Raw genomic sequence first — 25,470 nt, 5'->3', positions numbered from 1 at the left:
AAGGAGGGACCCATTGTTGGGATACAATGGACCAGTGGGAGACTTCATGATGACAAATATGATCATCATTTGTACCTTGTTCTGATCATGGGCCATTTTGGCCTTTAAGAGATTTTCTTTCTTTCTAGACTCTCTCAGATTAGAGCATTAACAGGGAAAAATCCTAATATGGTGTGCCTGTGTATTCTTGCGGAGAAGAGGGTCCACATTGGAAAACCATTATTTGGAGCCTTGCTGTGTGCCTCCTTTCTGCAACCTGTATCCTACATTGTCCGCTCTGGAGGGATCCAATATCTGGCATGCAATAGAACAACTGGAACGAGACACGCAGAAACTCTAAGCATTAGAATCGTTTTGAAGATTGATATTTTACAGGAGTATATTTTGTTACAGCAAGTACATCAGTCAATTACTTTTGCATAGTTAATTACATCAAACACATAAAGCATGTGTGGGTCAAGTCATGCACAGGTGATCCATGGACTCACACATAGTGCATGCCTCAAACTAACATTGATACAAACACTGGCTAGACTGTATTGCCTGTGCCAGGATCAGTGTTCGAAAATTAGACAATTGTGGGGCATAAGAACACCCACCAATTTATTTGCTTACAGCTTAGGGCGTCTTTGAATTGGCGTTTCTCATAATAGCAAGGCGCATATTAGCAAATAAAGAGTGTCAAAAAACTAATCTGCAAACTGCACGGACAGGTTTTCTTTAGGCATAGCAGTTTTCCTCCCTTAAATAAGACAAATTCTCTGTAGCACTCTCTCAATTGCTCAAGCTGACAATGAGCATTACACGATAATAACTATGCTCGATTATGCTGGTGGGGCTATATTGCCTTTTAGATGACTATTATGAGCGCATTTAATCTTTATAAGTGAATTTGAGTCTTTCCTCAAACCATCTAATTCAATAGTCTCTGAGGGTACTGGCTTAAGCCAGGTGATGAAGGTTATCAGCAATCCTGTGCCTTTGTTGTGATGTGTAGACCAATGGAGGTACCTTTTATAATAAATTTTAGCATGTTTGGCTACTTCTGATAAGGCGGCTGCATGTCTGTACAGCAAAAATGCAAGAAACTGGTGGTCATTGGAGGAGGATATATTGGAATGGAAGTTGCTGCTGCAGCTACAGCTTGGAGCATAGATACTACGGTTTGTCAATCTGCAACCTGTTGGAATAGCCAGCTTTTGACATCAACGTTTCAGAAAAATGATTCTCTTTATGTTTCTGTGCAGATGGTTTTTCCAGAGCCTCATATCATGCCACGGCTTTTTACTCCATCAATAGCAGAGAAGTATGAAGAACTTTTCAGGAACAAAGGTGTTAAATTCAATAAGGTAGTGGATCTCAATGTGCTCGAATTTTGACTTTACATAAAGAGTTTGTAATTAACTAGAGCTTGAATACTCTATTTAGGTTTCTTTCAAAACGCAGATTTGTTTTTAAATTTGCACAGGTCACTAACTGTGGTATCGTTAAAACCACATTTACAATATAGGAGTGCTGCAGGTATCTTACTGAATTTAATGGTTGAAGGATTTCTTTCCTTCATGACATTAATGTTCAAAAAGGAAAGACTATCTAAAACTTATAGATGTGGTCAAGCCGAAATGAATTGAGTGATAGAGAAGAACATAGTAACAGCTCAGACGAACATTCAGTAGCAAGGAGACTTTCCTTGAGTTTTTCATCTCTAAAAGTTTTTAAAATGTTTTCCAAAGGAGTCTATTTTTATGAGGCATGCACGCAAAAGTTTGAATTGACTTGAAGCACTGAGGAGAGTTATACTATATTATTGTCAAATTTGGACCTTTAGTAGAAAGTAATTTTCAAAGCCTGAGTTACCTATCTCCCTTTGGAAATAAAGTTATTGTCAGCTCTTTCGCTGTGTCAATAATATCATAGGCTCATGAATGCTTTATGAACGATACACCTATTATCTGATTGTTCTTAATGAAGTGGTATGAATGTTAGAAGTGGGGATGTGTCTTGTAGGGTGTAACTGTCAAGGAGATCGTCTCAAAAGACGGTGAAAAGGTCTCTGCAGTTGAATTGTCTGATGGAACAGTCCTTGATGCTGATACAGTGAGAGCCTCTTCTGCCTAAATAGTGTGGGACTCTTCCATGTGTGTAATTGAGGCCAATAGTGACTGGACTTTTGCATTGTGTAGGTAGTGGTTGGCATCGGTGCTAAACCTGCAGTCGGTCCTTTTCTCGAGTCAGGTCTTCGAATGGCTGAGGGAGGCATCGAGGTGACTATCGTGTATTTTCACTTGCCAGCTTGTGTGATGCAGTTTGGGAAGTTTTGACTTTGTAAGTTATCCTGAAGTGGTAAGGAACCTGACTTATTTCTTTCAATCATCTGCAGGTAGATGGACTGTTTAGGACAAGCACACCAAACATCTGGGCCATTGGTGATGTAGCCACTTTTCCATTGAAGGTATACTTCAATGAAGCAATTGTTAAAATAGGTTCTCTCTGGAGTCTTGAAAATTGATCACAGCTATCTCTTTGGTTTTTGGCTTGCTCAAAAGGTCGTAGCATATTAGTAAGCCTCTCTATGTTTTATCTGGGTTTCTTTAAGATCTTACAAACTTTTGAAATGCCTCTACATGATAAGACTATGTACGCAATCATGCAGATTTGCATAATATGCACGATTAGTTTGCAATAATTTAAGAAATCCAATCTTACCCTGAACTGTCTTCTATGAAAGCTTACTTTTTCCAAGACTCATCCTTTTGCGCCACCCTCCCCCACCCCCTGCTTTTAGTGTGATCTCCTCTTGGCCATACCCCCATTGTACAATTTGTAAAATGAGATTGTTTTGTTAGAAATAGGGTTGGAGGGAAACACACACAGCTTGGAGAAGATGAAGAAGCTCAATGCACACAATAGAGAGTACATTTTGCTTAGTGCATTGTAGCGAGGAAAACGTGTCGTGCTCTCTAGAGTGGGTGCTCCTCAATGCAGTATGCATGAAACCTCACTCCAACAGAAGAAACGTCACACAAGAACATGACTCAAACACAGGGGGACGGTTATGGAGCGAGCTTTTTTTTTTTCCATCCCACCACCACTACCTCCCATTGCCACCCCTTAGCACCCATTGCCACCACCAGCTTAGCCCACCAATGGTGGTTAGTGGTGCTAGCTTACTACCACCATGTGCCGTCCCTAATCCTACAACCTTAGCCCATTGCCGCCCCTCCCTCCGGTAAAGTAGCCAAGAACCTCCTCCTCCTTTTGTGTGTGTATATGTGTGTGTGTGTGAGTCCCTACCCTCTCCCCCCCCCCCCCCCCCCCCCCCCCTTCTCTCTCTCTCTCTCTCTCTCTGTGTGTTGACCCCTTCCCTTCTCTCTCTCCCCCCTCCCCCTCTCCCTCTCATGATCCCTCTAACCCATCCCCTCTACTGGCCTCTCTCTCTCTCTCTCTCTCTCTCTCTCTCTCTCTCTCTCTCTCTCTCTCGTCGGCCCCTCCCCTCCCGCTTCTCTCTCTCGATCCCTCATCTTTCTCTCCCCATACCCTCCCCTTATCTCTCTCTTTCCCTCCCTCCAGATTTTCTCTCTCTCTCTCTCTCTCTCTCTCTCTCTCTCTCTCTCTCTCTCTCTCTCTCTCTCTCAGTTGTGTGTGTGGGTGTGGGTTTGTGTGTGTCAATAAAAAGAGGAAAAGGGTATAACCTTTCTATCACCCAAGTGTGGTAGATTGGTTATGCCATTTCTCTCTTGAATATTATGTCTTAAGTTCAACTAAGTATCTTTGAGGTCTCTTGGGATAGTTTCCTACGACGTTAAAATCCTCTTTTTCTCGGGTGTGTGTGTGTGAGAGTGTGCTAATAAAAAGAGGAAAACGGTATAACCTTTCTATCACCCAAGTGTGGTAGATTGGTTATGCCATTTCCCTCTTGATTAACAGGTCTTGAGTTCAACTCCCGTCGGTTGAGTTCTCTTGGAATAGTTTCCTATGACGTTAAAATTCTCTTCTTCTTCTTCTTCTTCTTCTTCTTTCCCTCCCTCCATATCTGTGTGTGTGTGTGTGTGTGTGTGTGTGTGTGTGTGACATTGATAAATTACCCCTTTCCAGTATTCGTTGAACGCACCCTCCTTGTCTCTCACAGGGACCAAGATCACTCAGGTCATCAGAGAAGACTTGATTCAGTTAGGCACTAGGAGGACATGGATACAACGTATGTGTGTGCTTGGAACGAAGATGGTTTTCCACAGAGAGCATCTCCTTAAGCTTACAGAGGATGGTTTTGTGACCAAACCCGCCTACATGAACACTCATCTATCCCATGGATTACGATGTGTTATTGGACAAATGTGCACATCATCACATCAATTAGAGATTGAGGTTGCCAGATTTAGAGGATTACCAAAAGAGGCTAGGGTTGTTGAGAGAGAGCAAGGTGTGGTGGGGAGAGAGAGAGAGAGAGAGGGGGGGAGAGAGGGGGGGGGGGATTTTGTGAGATAGCTATTGCTTGGGGTTGGGGTTTTTTTTTTTCCTTTTTATCTAAAGCACCCCCTTCCCCCCCACCCCCCCCCCCCCCCCCCCTCCCCCACCCCCCCCCCCCCCCCCCCCCCCCCCCCCCCCCCCCCCCCCCCCCCCCCCCCCCCCCCCTCTCTCTCTCTCTCTCTCTCTCTCTCTCTCTCTCTCTCCACCACACCTTGCTCTCTCTCAATCTTAGCCTCTTTTGGTAATTCTCTAAATCTATCAGCCTCAATCTCTAACTGATGTGATGATGTGCACATCTGTCCAATAACACATCGTAATCCATGGGATAGATGCGTGTTCATGTAGGCGGGTTTGGTCACAAAACCATCCTCTGTAAGCTTAAGGAGACGCTCTCTCTAGAAATCCATCTTTGTGCCAAGCACAACCATAGGCTATATCCATGTTCTCTTAGTGTCTAACTGAATCAAGTCCTCTCTGATGAGCTGAGTGAGCTCGGTCCATGTGAGAGACAAGGAGGGTGCATCCAACGAATATTGGAAAGGGGGTAATCTATCCAAATCACTAGTGCTTGTGCTTGGAGTTTTTTTCTTTTTTCTAAAGCACCCCCTTCCCCCACTCTTTCCATCTGTAAAAAAAAGAAAACAAGAAGGCACTCCCCTTCCCCCTTCTCTCTCTCTCTCTCTCTCTCTCTCTCTCTCTCTCTCTCTCGTTCCCTCCCTCCACATATCTCCCCTCTCTCTTTGCCTCCTACTCTCTCTGTCTCTCTCTCTCTCTCACTCTCTGCCACATCTCGGTCTCTCTCAACCCTAGCCTCTGATGGTACTCCTCTAAATCTGCCAGCCTCACTGATGTGATGATGTGCGCATCTATCCAATAACACATCGTAATCCATGGGATAGATGAGTGTTCATGTAGGTGGGTATGTTCACAAAAACATCCTCTGTAAGCTCAAGGAGCTGCTCTTTGTAGAAAGCCATCTTCGTGCCAAGCACATGCATAGGCTATATCCATGTCCTCCTAGTGTCTAACTGAATCAAGTCCTATCCGATGAGCTAAGTGATCTCGGTCTGTGTGAGAGACAAGGAGGGTGCTCCATCGAATACTTGGAAAGGGGGTAATCTATCCATATATATATATATATATATATATATATATAGAGAGAGAGAGAGAGAGAGAGAGAGAGAGAGAGAGAGAGAGAGAGAAGGGGGGGGGGGGGAGGGGGAAGACAGGAAGAGAGAGGGGTGACAGGGGGTGGACACACACACACACACACACATGATGAGGGGAGGTGGGGGCAGAGAGAGAGAGAGAGAGAGAGAGAGAGAGAGAGAGAGAGAGAGAGAGAGAGAGAGAGAGAGAGAGAGAGAGAGAGAGGGGGGGGGGGGGGGGACATGGGTATAGAGTGATAGGAAAAGAGAGAGGAAGAAGGGAGTGGAGGACCTTGAGGAAGGGAGGGGGTTGCTGGAGGACAAGATGGAGGAAGTGAGGGTAGCTAGAGGAGTAAATGGAGAGAGGAGGTGGAGGAGAGGGAGGATGTTGGAGGAGGAGGCTGAGGAGGAGGAGCAAGGGAAGAGGAGGAAGCACATGGGCGGCGAGAGGAGGAAGGGGAAGTAGGGACGACGGTCCTCAAAAAAAAAAAAAGCTCGCTCCAAAGCTCGCTTCGTTGAGCTCACTCGAAGACGTAACTCAAACACAGAAGTGGAATATGACTCAAGACACGATACGACTCAAAACACAACTGCAGACTCAACTCAATGGAACTCGACAAGCTCAAAGAACCATACAACTCTGGTTGGCAGCACACACAGCTCCAAGCTCAAGACTCAAGGTACAATGGGGTGTCGAGGCTCCAATGTGCAGGGAGAGTGCCCGTGGCGTGCATAACTCTAGACTCGGGACTCAAGACTAGACGCTAAACCTTGCAAAAGTATATAAAAAACCCTCAACCACCATGAGTTTAAAAAAGTGTGCAAATCTGGCTGCAATGACCCCCCTTGGGATAAAACAACCCAAGATGCAAAGTGCCACTCAAGTAGCGAAAGATCCGCTTGACAGCCTGCCAATGCTTAGACCCTGGGCTATGCATAAATCTGCTGACCTGTGAGACTGCAAATTGAATATGTGGCCTCTATTGCATACATAAATAAGGTATTTAACAACAGTTTAATAAAGAGCGACATCGACAGGATGACAAGCATCATAAAGACTCTATTTCAATGTTTCCATGGGAGTAGCAATAGGTTTGCAATCCTCAAGTCCAAACTTACATAGTAATGTTTCTATAAAGTGTGTTTGACACAAGGCAATACCACCATCACACTGCTTAAACTGTATGCCCAAGTAATAATGCAACAACCCTAAATCTTTCATCTTGAAAGTAGCATTCAAATCAGCCTTAAATTCAGCATTGTGTCTCCTTCGGGATAGTCATTAGCAAATCATCCACATATAGAACAACGATGAGAAATACATCACCCCCACGCTTTACATACAAAGTGCTTTCTGTTGGACTGCTACGAAAGCCTTGTTTAACCAAATGAGTGTCAGCTTTCTCATACCAAGTACGAGGAGACTACTTTAACCCATACAAAGGTTTCTTACATTTGCACACTTTATCTTTTATCACAAAACCGAGAGGTTGCGTTACATAAACTTCTTCAACAATATCACCATTCAAGAAAGCAGTAACAATGTCTAATTGATGTACATCCCAACCAAAATGAGCTACCAGTGCACATAGAAAAACGAACAGTAGTCATACGACAAGTGGGAGCAAAAGTCTCTTCATAATCTATGCCTTTCTGTTGTGCATAACCTTTTGCAACAAGTCAAGCCTTATAGCGATCAATCTCACCATCTGACTTACGGTTCAACTTGTAAACCCACTTCGTACCAATGGCCTTTTTGCCGGGAGGGAAATCACATAAAGTCCATGTGTCATTTTCTATAAGTGCATCATATTTTGATTGCATGGCAACCATTTAATTTCCTGAGTTCTGTGCTTCATCAAAAGAGAGAGGTTCCCCACATCACATAAACTAGAAATTAACATAACAATCTGACCACAAGATGCACTGCGGGAACTTGAACAAGTACAACTAGACAAAGGTGCATCCAATTTTACTGTCACGCAAAATATGCACCAGCCATTTTGGCATACCTCTAGCCTGCTCATTCTCAGCCCTTCCACATCAAGTACATCATGTACATTTGCATCAGAACTAGGCTGATCATTCTGCATCAAAAATAGGATGATCCGTAACATAGGTTGTACATTTGCCTCATTGGAACATTTAAGTTTTTCACCATTAAATAGAGGCATCAAACTGTCATAAATGTTCTGTGAGCTTGCATTATTGTCTCTTTTCGTTTTCGTTTGCGGATGGTATAACCTGTAACATTTTCTTTCAATACTATAACCAACAAAAAAGCATTTAACAGTCTTATCAATCTTTTTTTTGCGCTGCATTTGTGGCACCAAAGCATAAGCTAAATAACCAAAAATATGCATGTGATCAATAGATGGCTTCATAAGGAGTCATAGACTGCAAAGGTTTTGTAGGACAAGTGTTAAGTACATAAGTAGCACACATGATAGCCTCAAGCCAAAATGAATGTGGCAAAGCTTCGCTCTTGACCATATATTCTGTTACCACCTTTTCTTTGAGCAGCAACAAAAGCTTGTTCAACTGCACTGAGCCCTTTTCTTTCTTGAAAGTGACTCTTGCAACAACAATGTTCATAATGCCTCAACTTTTGACAACATCAGGATTTCCTTGGGTCATAAGTCTCCAAGTACTAGCAAAAATCTGGTAAGAATTAATATCCTTGATACCAGCAAGAAAAGTGTCCATGTCATCTTTTATGCATAATCTTTGACACCAACTCTTTACACAACAATGTAAAAATATCCCAAGCCTACTTAGCTGATTCAGTCGAGCGAATGTGAGGAGTAATAGTGCGCTTCACAAATAATGAAAATTAATGCATGAGCCTGCGCATCTCTAACATCCTAACGAGACTGCTCAACCGTAGGCAAAACAGCTTTAGCAGTAGCAATCCTGCCACCAAAACCTGCAACATCCTCAACAGCAATTGTATCCTTAAAATCCGGATGTACATCAATGCCCTACACAACATTCCAACACCCTTTTGACACAAGAATATGTTGCATTATGTAGGCCCACATTAGGTAATTGACCCCATCCAATTTGTCCTCAACAACGGATATCTTGAATACATTTGTGTTGTTGTCAGCCATGACGAGTGTCTGCGTCCGATGTGAAAACTTCTCTGAAAAAGGTAAAACGAAGTAGGATCAACACGTGCTATATAACGAAACCCAAAGAAGATTGTGAAAGTCCTATTCTACAGGAAATTGCACTGACAGAAATTCTGCACAGAAGGACGAAATTGCCTGCGCAGCACTGTCTGTGGTGGAAACGTAGGCCAAAATGAGCCCGAATGGAAATTGTCACCAGCCAGTGGCAATTCCATTTTTGTTTATTTTCTCTTTCTTTGGGGAATTTCGTTTGTTTTACCTTTTGGAAACACCCCTCTGGAAATCTAACTGCCCTGCATTGCATAGCCAGTGTGGAACTGTTCAGAGAGAGTCCAGGCCTGAGGGCTAAAGAGCACTAAGGTTGGACAAGGACTATGGTTAGCCAAAGTGGGGTCATTGGCCAGCAAAAGCGGAATCCTTTGCTACATAGGCTTCATTTCAGTTCTGGGTGTGGCTGCAGTGTACAAAGAGGGTCAGATGACCTAGAAGAATGTAATGGCAGAAACTCCTAAATTTTAGGGACTGCTATTTTTGGACGGCAAAATGTCTTCGCGTCATTACGTGCAGTTTGACATGGGGATCATTTTGTTACTCTGTGGCCAAGTCAGCAGAGGCTGCAGGTGAGATATTTTTAGACCCGAGGGTCTAAAGCGGGAAAATGCACAAATGAGTGACACTTGGCACTCTGAGGCCAATTTACCACTTAAAGAGAAGGCAAAAACGTGATTTTCAGTTGTGAGCTCGTTTTTGAGTGCTGCCACAGGTGGGAGAGTGTAATAGACTTGGACACTCCAAGTCAAGAATCAACCGCGACAGCACCAAATAACCACTTCAAAACAATTCACAGATCACAATAGATTTGCATTGGCCCGGCGGAGTTCCGTGCCTAGAGATATTGGCCCCAAAGACTAGCGCCCCTTTCGGTATTTCTTTTTGTATTAATCAATCATCAAAGTACAAGAGAGTGGTTAGGGTTTCACTCTCAGACTCTGCGTCCAGATGCCCTGAGAAGTGAGGCCCTCACCACTAATTTAAAGGTTACAAGGGATGCCCAAAAGCAGAGCCCCAAAAGCTTTTAAAATAAAAAGCATAAGAGTTCAAAAGCTCCTCTCTCAAGTTCTCATTTTTTTTGTTAAAAGAAAGCATTCTCTTCAAAAGCGAAATTCACGTCGCTCATCATTCAAATTTATTTATTTATTTATTTTTCAACCTCCGCGATTTCCGGAAATTAGGGTTTTTGGCAGAAATTAGGGTTTGCAGGAATTTTAGGGTTTCTGGCAGAAATTAGGGTTTTTGCTGTCCGCCACGTCATCACTTTGTGACATACCCCCCTCTTGAAAGCATTCTAATCGACCGCGATTACGCCCACAAAACCGACAAAAGCCATAAACCGTCTTAGCAGACACTGACTGTTAGTACCTACGTACTAGGAACACACATCTAGCACATGTACAAAATCGATAGTCACATCACAGGACATCACCAGACATCACAGGACATCACATGACATTCAACATTCATTCGGATCTTAGACCATGATTTATCGGCAATGTAGCTAGCAATCACATCTAGGTCCAATCAGGACCTCATCGATATCCGATTGACTAACCCCTATTGCAACCATGTCTATTCGAGATCAATCAGACCAAAATGCTGCAGTCATTTCGGCTATCAGTTCCTGCACTCACAAGAAGTCAAGAACAAATCAGTATCATAAAATGGAATTCCATTTCATAAAGTCATACAGCAGAATACTGTCAGCTCTCAGTATCCCTGAAGCTCAAAGAGACATCAGTGACTCTAGTATCTAAATCAAGGCATCTGTTGACAAAGGAGTGGAGTGACTCCCCTCTTGTGCATCCCACTGCACCAGATCTCCGGCCAAGCTGAATTCTGGGTTCCATTTGGAGTAGACTATGCTAATCCAAAAGCATCGAGGTAAAGTTTCACAATCTGAGGAGTATCTGCCAGGTCCTCCTCCTCCATCCACTTCGCATCAAGTGCAGGATAATTCTTGAACTTGACCAAGAACCGCCTTCGGACTTTACCCTTATTCTTCGTATCCTTATGTGCCAAAATCTGTTCAGGAACAAGGATCTCCTCGTTTTCTTCCACTTCGGGTTGCTCATCAGGCTCCCCATCATTAGGCACATCACCTTTAAAAGGTTTCAAGAGACTCACATGAAATGCATTGTGAATCCTCCAAGTATATGGCAGTTTCAGTAGGAAGGAGACTTCATTTATCTTTTCAGTAATCTGGTAAGGGCCGTAGTATCGCATACTAAGCTTTGGAAAAAGCCTCTCCTTTCCCTTTTTCTTTTGTAGGCGTGCCTTCTCAAAACGTAAGAGCACCCAATCATCCTCCTTCAATTTCATGTCGCGATGATGGCGATCCGTTGCCTTTTTCTGTCGTTCTTGAGACTTTTGCAAAGTCTCGCGAACCTTGGCAAAAGCCGTATCCAGATCTCGCGTATATTCATCCGCTTCAAAGATCTTATCTTTCGTGCTCAGGAAGGGTGGAACCTTCGTAGCACCTTCAACAATCTCAAATGGCGCCTTCCCCGTCGACGAGTGTATCGTGTTATTGTAGGCAAATTCCACCAAAGGTAAATATCTTTCCCATTCAGTCTTCTAATCTGAGATATAAGACTTCAATAAATCTAGAACCACTGAATTGGCAATCTCGGATTGCCCGTCAGTCTGCGGGTGGAACGATGACGAGAACTGCAACCGCGTGCCAATGTTCTCCCAAATTGCCTTCCAAAACAAACTCATAAATTTGGGGTCTCTGTCGGAGACAATTGTCTCAGGCATGCCATGTAATCTAAAAATCTGGGCCACAAACAGTCTCGCTGAGTGATCCGGCTTGACTGTTTTCTTCACTTGCTAAATCTGTCAATAACAGTCCAGATACCATCGTGACCACTCTATGTTCTCGGGAGATCGAAAATGAAATCCATCGCTATACTTTCCCAGGGGCGGGTGGGTATGGGTAAAGGCTGTAACAATCCCTGTGCTTTATGCCTGTCAAACTTGACCTTCTGGCATACCAAGCAACTGCGCAGAAACTCTTCCACATCTTTCTTGAGTCTCGGCCAAAAGAAATATCTCTCTACCCCTTTCATGGTGGTAGCAATGCCGCGGTGACCCGTAAAAGGTGGACAGTGGCATTCAGTCATAACCTTCTCCCTCAACGGCTGTGTAACGCACAACATAGTCTTTTTCATCAAGTAGCCTTCCCGAAGGGAGTATCTAGCTATTGTCTCCCCATCCCGTAGCCGTGTGAAAATATCTGCAAAATCTGTATCTGTGGCATACTGATCGACCATATCCTCGAAGCTCCTATGATGTATCGCGGAAATAGCCAGAACCAACGGTTTCCGAGACAAAGCATCTGCCACCACATTCTTCTGTCCCTGCACATGGACAATCAGGAAGTGGAACTGTGACAAGATGTTCGCCCATCGCATCTGCTTTTCCAAAAGTTGCTTCTGTGACAAGAAGTAGCGCAAACTCTGATGGTGTGTAAAGACAGTAAAATCCGCTCCGAGTAGGTAATGCAGCCACTGAGTAAGAGCATGGATAACCGCCAAAAGCTCTTTCTCATAAATCTGTGCTGTCATCTCCGGCCTAGAGAACAAACGGCTCTCGTAAGCTATGACATGGCCTTCTTGCATCAAGACCGCACCCAGACTATGACCACAAGCATCACAATATACTTCGAATGACTTCTGCAAGTCCGGCAAAGTCAAAATAGTTCCCGTAGTCAATTTCTCTTTCAGTGTCTGAAAGGCAGTCACCTCTGTGGGTCCCCACGAGAAAGGTACTCGTTTCTGTGTCAAGGTATGCAAAGGGGAAGCAACCTCTGCAAACTTTCGTATGAACCGCATGTAGTACAAACACAGTTCCAAGAAGCTTCTAACTTCATGGACATTCCTCAAATCGGGCCAATCACAGATAGTCTCTATCTTGGCCGGGTCCATTTGCACTCCTGCTGCTAACACAATGTGTCCCATAAAGTGTATCTCTGGTAGGAGAAATTCACTTTTCTTTGCATTAATCACTAATGTGTGATCTCGTAATGCGTGAAAGACTTGAAGCAGATGATCTCTGTGTTCTGCCTCATTCTTGGAGAAAACAATGATGTCGTCAAAGAAAGTGCCAACAAATAGCTTGTACTCTTGAAAAATCCTATCCATCATCCGATTAAATGTCGCACGAGCATTGGTTAAGCCAAAAGGCTTACCAAAAACTCAAATAACCCAAAAGTCGTTCGAAAAGCTGTCTTGTAGACGTCTCCTGGCGCTATCCTGATTTGATGATATCCACTCTTCAAGTCAATCCTGCTAAAGCACGAGGATCCCTGTAACTTGTCGAGTATATCATCGATCCTAGGAATCGGAAATCTGTTCTTGATGGTGATTTTGTTGAGAGTGCTATAATCGATGCACATTCTCCAAGATCCGTCTTTCTTAAAAACCAACAACACTGGAGAGCAATACGGTGAAGTACTAGGCTGGACAAGACCCGTTTCCAAGAGGTCTTTCACTGGGTTCATAATCTTTTCATTCTGTACTCGGCTCACACGGTAAGGTGGCCGATTCGGTAGCGTGCTTCCAGGTATCAGATTAATGGTTTGATCTTCAGGCCCTCTGAAAAGCAATCAGCATGAGTGTGGAGAAAAATCTTGGCGTTCTTTTGATCAGGTCAAAACATATTCAACCTTTATCCAGCGTTCAGTTCTCTCCCAAAAGAATGAGTAAGAAACTGAAGTTCATCAAGTACAATCTCTAAGCCCTTCATTTATCAAAGTCGCTTTCTCGGCCCGATAGTCAACCACGGCGTAGTTCTTGTGGTACCAAGGGATCTTGAGTAGAACGTCACTCGCGTGCCCTGAACACCCCTGTCATTGCAAACGAAGTTTGCCAATGGTCGGTGTAATGGCAACATCCCATCCGGGTGCCAGTCGAACTACCTCCGCCTGTGGCATCAATGTGTCGCGTAATTCCAAATCAAGCCGCCAATTCCAAGTGAAAAGAAGTTGGCCTTGGCTCCTTCAAAAGAGCTTCCTGATCCTTCACTTTGCCCCAAAAGCGGCAAAGTTTGTACTTTCATCATTAGATTTGGTGCAGGTCCCACGCCATGTGGTACCAGTTCTGCTTTTCTATCTGCCTTTTCTGCCACATTCCTCAGCTGCTCTCGAACTCTCAGGCCTGTCATCGTCTTTATCATTCTGTTCTTTCTGTGCCTTATTAGGGCACTTCGCGGAGATATGTCCCTGTTCCCCGCATCCAAAGCACTTCCCCTCTCTGATGAAGCGAGCTCTCTCCTCAGGAGTAAGCTTGGGTCGTGCATCCTTTTTCTCTGGGTTGCTCTTTTTCTTTCTACTTTCATTCCCAGAAGTCTGTTCGGCTCGTTGTGTCATGGCCTCATCTGTGGGGTAGGTCAGACTGTTAGAGTGAATGGCAAAGCCCCGCTTCGCATGACTCATCAACTCCTGAATAGAAGCTGACTTCTGTTCCAAGCAGTGATCTCGGATCTCTGTAGGTAGACCCAAGGTAAACCGCTCAATCGGTTCTCTGAACGAGATCTTCTTGAATGAAGAGGCGGGTAGAAAAGAGTTCCAGAATCTTTCACAGTAAGAATTCACTGTATCGCTCTTGGTCATCCGGAGATGGTTCCAAGCAACTCGTATATCTCGCTCAAACTCTTGAGTCAACCAAGAAGAAATAAAAAGCTTCTTGAATTTCAGCCATGTAACTGGCACAATCTTGCTTAGTAGAAGCATGGACCACCAAGTATGAGCATTCCCCTTAAAGTAAGAGGCAGCTCTCCGAATCTTGGAGTGCTCTGAATAGCGTCCTCCCGTGAAAGCGATGTCAAACTGCTGTATAAAAGACAAAGCCTTCGAAGCATCTGAGTATCCTGAGAAAGTATCAAACTTGATCGAGTGGCCACCTTCCTTAAACTCTCGGACTTTCTTGCTTTTATCTTCGAGAAAGTCATATTGGTTGGCTTTGTAAAAATTCTTCTTGTTCGCATAAAAGTTCCCGTTGTCAGAGTCTGAATTGTCCGTAGACGAGTCCTCTGTAGAAGTGTCACTCACTGGGCGAGACTTAGACTTCCTTGCCTTTTTCTTGCCCTTTACGAAGCGTTGTTTCTTGCTTGGCTTTTTGCTTTTCCTGTCTTCTTCGCTCGAGTCTGAAGAGCTAGAAGAACTGTCAGAAGAAGAAGAAGAAGAAGAACTGGGTAGGCCTTCAAACTTGACGCGCTTCTTCAGTTTCTTTGCCTTGTCGAATGTCGACCGACGACCCAAATATCCCGGGAAGTCAGTGCCTTTCTTCTGCTTTTTGCCGTGCTTTTTGTCCTTCTTTTGCACGTCGAAAAGCTGAGCAATCCGTGCATCAACCACGTTCTCTAGTTCCTTCTCCGTATATTTCTTGGAGGCAGAAGATTTCTTGAGAGCGGGTTTCGGGAGTCGTGTTGTGGTTCTCTGCCACTCTGTCTGTACCTCTTCCAAAGCGGTCTGGTTCATATATTTTGCCATCTTCGGGTCCTTGGCAAAATTGAGCATCATCTTCGTTGCATCATCAATCAATTTTCGACGCTCCATCTCTTGCTGCTCCGCTAGAGTAGGCCTAGGCGAGCCATACTCCGTGCCGGAATCTTCGTTGTGATCCCTGCCCGCATCTCCAGATGCAGAGGGAGTCGACTGATCCTTGCGTAAAGCCATAGGTGCCGCGGAAAAAAAAAATCGGGGATCGGATTTCCCGTAGAAGAGAAATCGGCCGTGCTCTGATACCACTGTAACAGATTTGGACACTCCAAGTCAAGAATCAACCGCGACAACACCAAATAACCACTTCAAAACAATTCACAGATCACAATAGATTTGCACTAGCCCGACGGAGTTCCGTGCCTAGAGATATTGGCCCCAAAGACTGGCGCCCCTTTCGGTATTTCTTTTTGTATTAATCAATCATCAAAGTACAAGAGAGTGGTTAGGGTTTCACTCTCAGACTCTGCGTCCAGATGCCCTGAGAAGTGAGGCCCTCACCACTAATTTAAAGGTTACAAGGGATGCCCAAAAGCAGAGCCCCAAAAGATGTTAAAATAAAAAGCATAAGAGTTCAAAAGCTCTTCTCTCTCAAGTTCTCATTTTTTTTGTTAAAAGAAAGCATTCTCTTCAAAAGCGAAATTTGCGTCGCTCATCATTCAAAAAAATAAAAATAAAAAAATTATTTATTTATTTTTCAACCTCCGCGATTTTCAGAAATTAGGGTTTTTGGTAGAAATTAGGGTTTGCAGGAATTTTAGGGTTTCTGCTGTCCGCCACGTCATCACTTTGTGACAGAGAGCTTCAATGGAGTGCTTGCTTACCCTCTATGTACAGTGAGGTGCAGAATGTCATGACCTGCATACCTCTCACTGCTCTCTCTCTCCCCTATTCTTTATGGTTATGCCCCTCTAGTGGGCTTTTCAATTGACCAATGTACAGTTGTGTGGGTTCATGCGCGATTGCTGAGGCAAGAGCCTCTTGCACAAGTATTGGATCAGCTAGCGGCTAATCCTCCGCAGGTACAGGTGATTCAGAGAGGTTTCACGTGCGAAATCTCGTCCGATTCAAAGGGCAAGTAGCCCTAAAGGTGCGGGAGCTCGAGGACTTGCTACGGATGCGACCGGCACGCGAAACGGAGCCCAAAACAGTGAATTACAGCCTGCTGTGTATTTTTGCAGGTTTAGGGTTTTGGCCCTAAACGGATCCTAATACCCCCAGGAGGGTCGGGGACGCAAGGGGACCGCTGTACAGGTGATCTGGCGCATTTTTGGGGCAGAAAACAGAGAATTCAGCGTGCTGCAGACTCTCGCCAGGTTTTGCAAAGTGTCCGTATGGGTCGGGAAAGTCATCCAATGCGTGGGAATACTGACTGTGAAGGGTCCTAGTATAGTTATGCTGCCGAAATCAGGCCAGAACAGTTGAAATTCAGCCAAGATTGTGCGGGGCAGCTTGTAGGGAACCATAGCTTTTATTCCCTCTGTTAAAGAATAAAGAAATACCGAAAGGGGCGCCTAATTTAGGGGCCAGTCTGGTGTCGGTCTTCGCATATAGATGCATTCTAGCATTTGTATCCCATTCCCCTCTCTTGTCTCATTATAGCACAGGTAGAATAGACGACTAAGAATGGGTGAAAGCTAAATCAAGGTTTGAAGTAAAGTCTACCGCCCTTTTTGAAGTTAACAGGCCGATTACAGAAATCCTAAGCAGACCAAGCTTTATGAGCTTTCCTGAAGAAATTGTCGACCTGCTTAGTGTTGACGCTCACCAAAGCTCACCCAAATTTGAGAAAGTGAGCAGGCGACGCTGGCCACTATGCCTGGGAGGACGCAACCTGCTTTGATACCAATTGTTGGAAATAGGGTTGAAGAGAAAGACACACAGCCTAGAGAAGATGAAGAAGCTCAAGCCCTACAATGCACAGGGGAAAAAACCTCCTAGTGAGGGAAAAAATACCTTGGTGGTCCTAAGTTTGTTCACACACATCACTACCACATATGTATGGTAACATGTTTCCTACTAGCCTACCAGCTTCCTTACTCTTTTTTTTTCCAAGAAAAAGATCCTTCTATTAGTTAATAAAACTGCCCATACGGCTACAAACCTCCTCTACTGCTACATCAAAAGCATGGGGAGACTCTCCCAGTGAGTAAAGAAAATATGTACAATGAGGGCTAAATCACAAAATGGGAGGAGGAAAAGCCCACACTGGTGGCCGGTAGTGCCATCTAGGCACACCCTGGGCCATGGTGAAGAAGTGCCCTGGGTGCCAAAGTTGCAGGAAATCCTCTCCTGCATGCGGTCGGAGCTGCCTTGAAGTCTCTCGAACTGACCCCTGAGAGTGTGAATCAACTTCAATCAAAAGTCATGAACAGTCTCTGCCGGTGGGACAGGCCGAGTCTCGAAGATGTGGAAGCAACAGGCCAGCCAAATGAACCAGAGTATCAGGCCACAGACGAGCTCCCAACACACCTCTCTCTCTCTCTCTCTCCGAACAACCTTACATTGCTAGAGATACAATCAAGGTTCTCTCGTGAAGGACTGTTGATGCCCCTGCTCTTCGCGTAAGGTCGCGGCCTCTCTCTCTCTCTCTCTCTCTCTCTCTCTCTCTCTCTCTCTCTCTCTCTCTCTGCTGATGGCGGGCGGCTCTTTGCGCGCGTGAAGGACTGCTGATGCCCCTGCTCTTTGCGCGCGTGAAGGAGACCATGGTGGGCTGTTGATGCCCTGCTCTTTGCGCGCGTGAAGGAGACCATGGCGGGAAGCTGATGCCCTTGTTCACACTGCCCTGAGGCTTGCACACAAGCCCCCTCCTTCTACGCGTAGAAGGACTTCCTATGCGTAGCAAGTCCCCGGCACCCCTCCTTTACCTACACGTAGAAGGACTTCCCATCTCCTACGTTAAAGTTTAAAGGTTTTAAGCTTTGAAATAAACTTTTAAAGTTTAAAGGTTTTTAAGCTTTAAAACAAAATTTTAAGTTTGCCTTATTCTCAGTCCCTCACCCTAGTACCCTACCCCACATTTGTGGGACGGGTTCGATGGATCCGCCTACCGAAGGGGAAGGGCCGGGTGTAGATAGCTACACCAGCCCAAAAAAAAACAACGGCTACTTTCAAACGGAGAAACAGAGATACTGTACTATCACCAGGATCCTTACGAGTTGGGAAAACCTCCAGGATACATGATGAGCTACTGATGGAGAAGGTCCAGGTGATGCTCAACTCAGAGCTAAACTATATGAGGGATGACATCAGGAAGGAAATGCACGCGAACGCTGAGAACTACAGGAACTCCATGTATGGAGACATGATGAGAAAACTAAGGAGAGAGAGAAAGATACAATGAGTGATGGATCCATCCTCATCTGTACTCTGGATGTCGAGATAGTATGGCTCGAATTCTCTGTTGTAGTCTCTGTCGATCTTGTGAAGCTCCTCTCCTCAGTCGTGGGCGTCTCGATCTTCCTAGTTCCAATGCTTGGTCAATGAGAGTACCACGGTGTGAGTATGAGCTGAGCTTTGCAGTGGTGGTTGCTCCTCTATCTGTCCAGTGTTTGGTGTGAAGAAATCAGTAATCTGTCTCTGGACTTGTCTCTCTCTAGATCTCTTCAGTAAACTATCTCTGTGTCTCTGTAACTCAAGTAGATACATGCCAACACATCTCTGGTCCTGATAGCTCATGAATCTCAAGAAGGGTCCGAAGCCTTCTCTGAATAGACAGTGGAAGCAACCCCGTATCTCGTAACACACTGTGCACTGACATATATAATGTATCCCCGTCTTTGGCTCTGTATGGCATAGGCGGCATATCCTCTTAGCTGTTGGTATCCCGCTGAATCTACCAATCTCAATCTCAAGCTGGTGTGAAGATGTCCGTATATGACCAACGGCACACCATAACCCATGAGAGAGATGTGTATCCATATAGCTGGGACGAATCACAAACCCATCCCCTGTGAGTTGAAGAAGATGCTCTCTATAGAAAGCCATCTTCATGCCCAACTCCTATGTCGGCTCTATCCATGTCCTCTTGGTGTCCAACTGGGTCAGGCCTTGGCGAATAAGTCTAGTAATCTCCACCCGTGTAAGAGACAACGATGGTGCATCAACGGAGTACTAGAAGGGAGGCAAGCTGTCCATATTGAAGCCATGTATGTGGAACCATGATGACATTTGTGCATACTAGCATGATGTCTCTCCCTGTAAAGCTAATTTTCTGGAGGACTCAAGGGCCAATCTGGCATATCTGTCTCTTGTAGTATCCCATAAGCTGTGCATAAAGGAGAATGATCTGGTGAGCGCCTCTTTATCTCCATAGGGGGGGCTGCTAACTCCACTCTAATGATCTCGTGTGGCACGGAGGCCTTGGTCTAATCAGCCGAGAGATCATAGATACCAAGGGCCTCTCCATACCTCTCCACCCATCCTGACCCACAGAGGGTCCCTAAACCTGAACCCCATACAGAGAGAGAAATGAAATGAAATGAAATGTTATATTAACGTCTTCAAAAAGGCCAAAATGACCTATGAGACCAATCTGTTACAAAACGGTGAATCTAATACCATGTCTGGGTACAAAAGAACTAGATACTACTACCAGAATCCATCCTCATCTGCACTCTGGATATCCAGAGTATGGCTCAAATCCTCTGTTGTAGTCTCCGTCGATGTTGTGTAGCCCCTCTCCTCAATCGTGGCGGGTGGGCCGAGCTCTGCAATGATGATTGCTCCTCTGGCTGTCCCGTATCTAGTGAAAATAAATCTGTAATCTGTCTCTCTCCCCAATAAAGTGTCTCTATATCTGTGTAACTCAAGTAGATATAGCCCAAGACATCTCTGATCCTCATAACTCATGACCCTAGAGAAAGGACCGAAACCCTCTCTGAATAAGCAGTGGAAACGGCCCCGTATCTCATACTACACTGTGCAATGACATATGTAATGTAGCTCTGTCTCTAGCTCTAACTGGCATAAGCGGCATATCCTGCTGTCTGCTGGTATCCCTCTAAATCTACCAGTCTCAATCTCCAGCTGATGTGAGGATGTGCGTATCTGACCAATGGCACACCGTAAACCATGAGACATATGTGTGTCCATGTAGCTGGGTCGAATCACAAACCCATCTCCTGTGAGGTGGAGAAGATGCTCTCTATAGAAAGCCATCTTCGTGCCCAACTCGTGTGGCGGCTCTATCCATGTCCTCCTGGTATCCAGCTGTATCAGGTCTTGACGAATGAGTCTAGTAATCTCCACTCGTGTAAGAGACATCGAGGGTGCCTGAAGAGAGTACTAGAAAGGGGGCAGCCTGTCCATGGTCAAACCATGATGTCATCTGTGCGCATACCAGCATGAAGTGTCCCCCTGAAGAGCTAATTGTCTGGAAGACTCGAGGGCCAGTCTAGCATATCTGTCTCTACTAGTATCCCACAAGCTGTGCACAAAGGAGACTAATCTGGTAAGCACCTGAATCGCCATAGGAGGGGCAGCTAGCTCTGCTCGAATGATAGCGTGGGGTATGGAGGCCTTGGCTCTGATCAGTCGAGAGATCATAGATACCAAGGGCCTCTCCATACGTCTCCAACCATCCTGGCCTCCTGAAGGTCCCCATGTCTGCACCTCATACAACATAGCTGAGGCTACTAATGTATCAAAGAGCCATAACTTTGTCCAAGGTTCCTGGAAAATTGAACTTGTGAACACATCCTCTCCAAGCCTCCCAAGGCCGCAAAAGCTCTAGTCAGATTAGTCTCGGTTGCTCTCCCCAAAGAAAACCTTGGCCCAGTGAAGACAACCCCAAGGTAAGTGTATGCATCTGTATACTCTACAATCTCTTGACCTTATGTGAAAGTCGGTGCTGATCTTCTGATCCTCTGTGGTGTGGTGTTAAACACCATAACCTTGGTTTTACCAAGGTTTACAGACTATCCTCTGCAAATTTGTGTAATGCATCCAATTGTCGCTGCATACCCTCTGGTGAGTCAGAGATCAACACAATATCATTAACATATAACAACAATGGGATCCACGTCCCTGCCAACTAGGCACCTCTATCACCCTCTCTGTCAATGTAATCAGACACCTCATCAACATACATACCAAATAGAGTAGGAGACAATGGGCAACCTTGTTTCACCCCAATGGTGAAGTGAACTAAATCACCTCCGGATTGCATACATGTCCCATCACTGATCTGTATAGAGCCATAATCCCCCAAATCAACACTATGGGCACCCCCATCTCATGCAATCTGCACATCAATCCAGCTCTCGGTACCATGTCAAATGCTTTGCGGAAATCCACAAAGCTACAATAAATCTGTCTCCCAATGATGGCTCTGAGTGTCAGAATATGATCAAGAGTGGAGAAACCCCTCCTGAAACCGGCCTGGCCCTTTGCTCGTACACCCTCACGCTCTGCCCAATTACTCATCTGTGTTTAAGAATGGATGCATACAACCGTGCCAATGTGTGCCCAACCATAACATTGCGGTAATTCCCAGGTTCTGTAGGATCACTTGCTTTGAAGATAGGCACAATAGTAGACAACCTCCAAGTCTCAGGTAACCCCTCACACATAGCACGATTGAACAACACTGCAAGAACCTCTACCAGCATATCTCTAGTATGTGTAAAGTCCTTTGCTACTAGACCATCATGATCATATGCCGTGCTGGTCCTCATCATGTCAATGGCTCTCTTTACCATCTCAGTGGTAAAGAAGGTGCTGGTAGGTGGGCATGGCTCTGTAGGATCTGGAAGGGGGTCCTGTCCAGGAATCGTATATAACGATGAGGCATACTGGCCCCACACATCAGGAGAAGTAATCACTGGGGGAGGGGAGTGCTCATGAAAGAATCGCCATGCCTCTCCTGAGTCTCTACTCAAGAACAGACAATACAAGTCTCGCTCCATCTAGGCCAAGTAAGCTCGTTTCTTCCGTCGCACAATGCGTCCGAAAGCAATCCGAGATTGTCTGTAAGTGATGACTCCTAAAAGAAGATCCCTCTGAAGCTGGGCTCTCATCTCTCTGCACTTCTCATCATACCAACTATTCTGGGGCATGCTCCCAGAATATTGCCTCCGACCCCGCCTCGGACTTGACTGAGTGTGTGGGTATGCCTTTGATGCTGCACCATGCAGTGGCTCAGTCAGTAAAGTGGTGCACTCCTCCACTGAGAGGCTAGGACCAGTTGTGCATAGACGGCTATAGATCTCCTCTGTATAAACTGAGTTAGTCTCTGGTGTAAATGTATAAAGGGTATGTGACCTATCTCTTGATGTCTAGGCTGTACTATACTGAAATAAAACAGAAGATGTCAAAAGTGCATGATCCACTGCTACGCCCACTGGTCTGGCTCCCACTATGAAATCCTGAATACAAGGAATAAAGCTCGGCTGTGCCATAACATAGTCCACTGTACTGGCCTTGTGTCTGTGTGGAAAGCATGTGAAACCGGCTACTCCAGGAAATCGCTGTAAGCCATTAAGTATGGCTAACCCATGTGCAGTCGTCATCTCCATGAGGTATCTCCCATACTCCGTCTGCTCTCTGTCATGTGAGCATTTGTCAAGCCCCAACTCACCCACATCCAGCTTTCTAAGCATCTCATCTGAAGTATCATAGAAGACTGTCTGAGAAATGCCCGTTCGGGCATTGAAGTCCCCTAGGAGGATGATATCACCATGCCTAGAAAACTCCCATATATCATCATCTAGTATAGAGAAAGGCGACTATCCTCTGGATGTAGCATATACTGACGTATTGGGGGGGGAGTAAGATATAGCAATGTAATCACCACCCGACCATCTCTGTAAAAGGCCATCTTTCCCTTCTCCCTTGCCGTCGTAATCTCTGGCATTACCTCTCTCATATGCGCAAGCTGTGAGAGAGAGATCATCACCAAGAAAAATACCTGTCTTCTTGAGAGTAGGCCTCTTTCTCAAGAATTCCTTCTTCTCTTCCAAGGAGGGGAAGTGTAGTTTGAGAGCTCTCCCTTTCGAAGATTCTCCCGGGCCATCACTCTTCTTGCCCACTCTCCATGCTTTGTGTGTGAAGGCTTGTCCACCCCCATCATTGATGTGAGGCTTGTGACCTCTTTTTCCACATTGTTTATGTCCTTCAGGCCGGTTACCCTCACATGTAGAGCCCGCATCCTCCTCCTTTGTTCCTCTTCAAGGGTCATGTTAATAAGAGTGGGTGTACAAGAAGCTTCCTTACCTTTCCCTTTCTTGGCAACCTCAATCCATTTTTCGGCCACCTCTACTTTTTTTTGTGTTGCGGAGATGACCGCAGCCCATGACGTCTTCTCCTCACCTTCCTTGATAAACCGTATTTCTTCTCTCATGGTATTCAATTCTTCCATCATGGATGGCTGAATTTTGCCTTCTTGGAGCTGCCCACTTTTTGCTTGTAGATTTCGGATGATGGAATCGTGGATGACCACTTTCTCCTCGAGTGAAGCGATCCTCCTACACATGCCATCTCTTTCTTCGGTCCATCTTTGAAGAATAGTGCTCCTCTCCTTCCTCAACTGTTCAACTTCGTTTCTCCATTCTCTCATTTCCTTCTCTATTGCCGACATCCTTCTCCCTGTCCGCATGAAAGAGGCTTTGTGGGCGGCCGGCGAGGGATGCGTCTTCTTACATGAGAGAGAGAGAGAGAGAGAGAGAGAGAGAGAGAGAGAGAGAGAGAGAGAGAGAGAGTCTAAAACAACAACAAAAATATAAGAAACCCTAAAAAATAGTAAGAAACGCTTGTAAAACCTTAAAAAAACAGAAAAACACAGATTTGAAACCCTAAAAATCAGTAGAAAACAGTGGCGAAACCCTTAAAAAACAACAAGAAACGGTGACGAAACCCTAAAAAACGTCAAAACAGTGGCAAAACCCTAAAAACAGCTGAAAAAACAGTTTCGAAACCCTAAAAATAACAAAGAAGAAGTGAAAGCCTAAAAACAGTGAGATCCATGAGAGAGAGAGAGAGGGTATAATATATTTATTTATGATTTTATAACAGAACTAAATTGTTTGTCTTGTTTCAATAGATATACAACCGAACTACCCGGGTGGAGCATGTTGACCACGCTCGCAAATCTGCTCAGCACTGTGTAGATTCGCTACTGCAAGTCCAACAAGATCCGTAAGTGTCGTAGCCAATGGGCTTTTTTATTGTCAGTAGTTAAGTAATACACTGCTCCAATATAACAGAGCCATATAGTGCCTATGTTTTAGATTCACGTAAATTGATTGGATAATCAGGACTAGTAGCCTAAGTTAATTGCTTTTGATGTGTAGGTATGACTATCTGCCATATTTTTACTCTCGAATTTTTGAGCATCCTGGAAGTGAGAGGAAGGTTTGGTGGCAGTTTTATGGAGACAATGGTAATGAATCATGGACCAAGTGCCGACTTTAGAAGTCCCAACTTTGAGATTGTCCATTTTATGTGTACGCGCTGTTTTTTCTGCAGTTGGAGATGTTGTGGAAGTTGGAGATTTTAGTCCTAAATATGCAGCATTTTGGATACAATCAGGTTGGTGTTTTGCATCAGTAAATCCTAATCAAAATTGAAGTAAACAGGGGTTCTGACAATTGTTGACATGTTGAATGGCAGGAACATTGAAAGGAGTGTTCTTGGAGAGTGGTAGCCCCGAGGTGGGTAATGTGCAATATAATGTTTCAGGGACTCCGCCAAGTTTCTTTTCTAGGTTGCATTGCTGATTGATCTTGCCATTTTGCAGGAATTTGGAGCCGTTGCAAAGCTAGCACGACAGCAGCCTAAGCTGGATGCCAAGAAGCTGCAAGGTGCCTCTTCAGTGGAACATGCCATATCAATCTCGCTAGAAGCTACCAGCTAGGCATGAATTTTGTGAATCCTCGTTTTTGCCCCCTTTTGTCACTTTGAGGTATTGTATATCCAGGCTACTTGGTTGTTCAATAAACTCGTGATTAAAGAGCAGAGTATTACAATGTACAAGTGTACACACTGCTCCATTCATCGAACTTTTAGCACATCAATGATTTGAGGGAATACCTAAGAGACTGCCTTAAACGGCCGCCTTTGTAAGAGTAATATACTTGCTAGGTTCGATGTGTAATTGCAGCAATTTCTCTCCAACTCTGCTGGGCTTTTTAGTATATTGCGCAAGAAAATCAGAAGTTTTTGGCTT

The 25,470-nt window shown here is 44.9% G+C and overlaps 1 protein-coding gene across 2 annotated transcripts in view; it reads left to right on the top strand.

Annotated features, from left to right (window-relative positions):
• Positions 1–25,470, top strand: part of MDAR6 (monodehydroascorbate reductase 6) — a 45,361-nt gene extending 19,891 nt beyond the window's left edge. For both annotated transcript variants that reach the window (XM_086527474.1, XM_086527475.1), the window contains 10 exons: positions 1,074–1,163; positions 1,248–1,349; positions 2,008–2,097; positions 2,184–2,264; positions 2,381–2,452; positions 24,346–24,440; positions 24,596–24,684; positions 24,771–24,833; positions 24,915–24,955; positions 25,042–25,470. In XM_086527474.1, the coding sequence (XP_086383600.1) occupies positions 1,074–1,163; positions 1,248–1,349; positions 2,008–2,097; positions 2,184–2,264; positions 2,381–2,452; positions 24,346–24,440; positions 24,596–24,684; positions 24,771–24,833; positions 24,915–24,955; positions 25,042–25,158 (840 nt within the window). In that variant the 3' untranslated portion in view covers positions 25,159–25,470. The remainder of the gene's footprint in view (positions 1–1,073; positions 1,164–1,247; positions 1,350–2,007; positions 2,098–2,183; positions 2,265–2,380; positions 2,453–24,345; positions 24,441–24,595; positions 24,685–24,770; positions 24,834–24,914; positions 24,956–25,041) is intronic.

The sequence above is a fragment of the Adiantum capillus-veneris genome, chromosome 13 (genome assembly GCF_014529385.1).
Source record: "Adiantum capillus-veneris isolate H3 chromosome 13, ASM1452938v2, whole genome shotgun sequence".
Taxonomy (NCBI): domain Eukaryota; kingdom Viridiplantae; phylum Streptophyta; class Polypodiopsida; order Polypodiales; family Pteridaceae; genus Adiantum; species Adiantum capillus-veneris.
The sequence above is the reverse complement of the archived record's forward strand: the minus strand, read 5'-3'. Positions and strand labels throughout refer to the sequence as shown.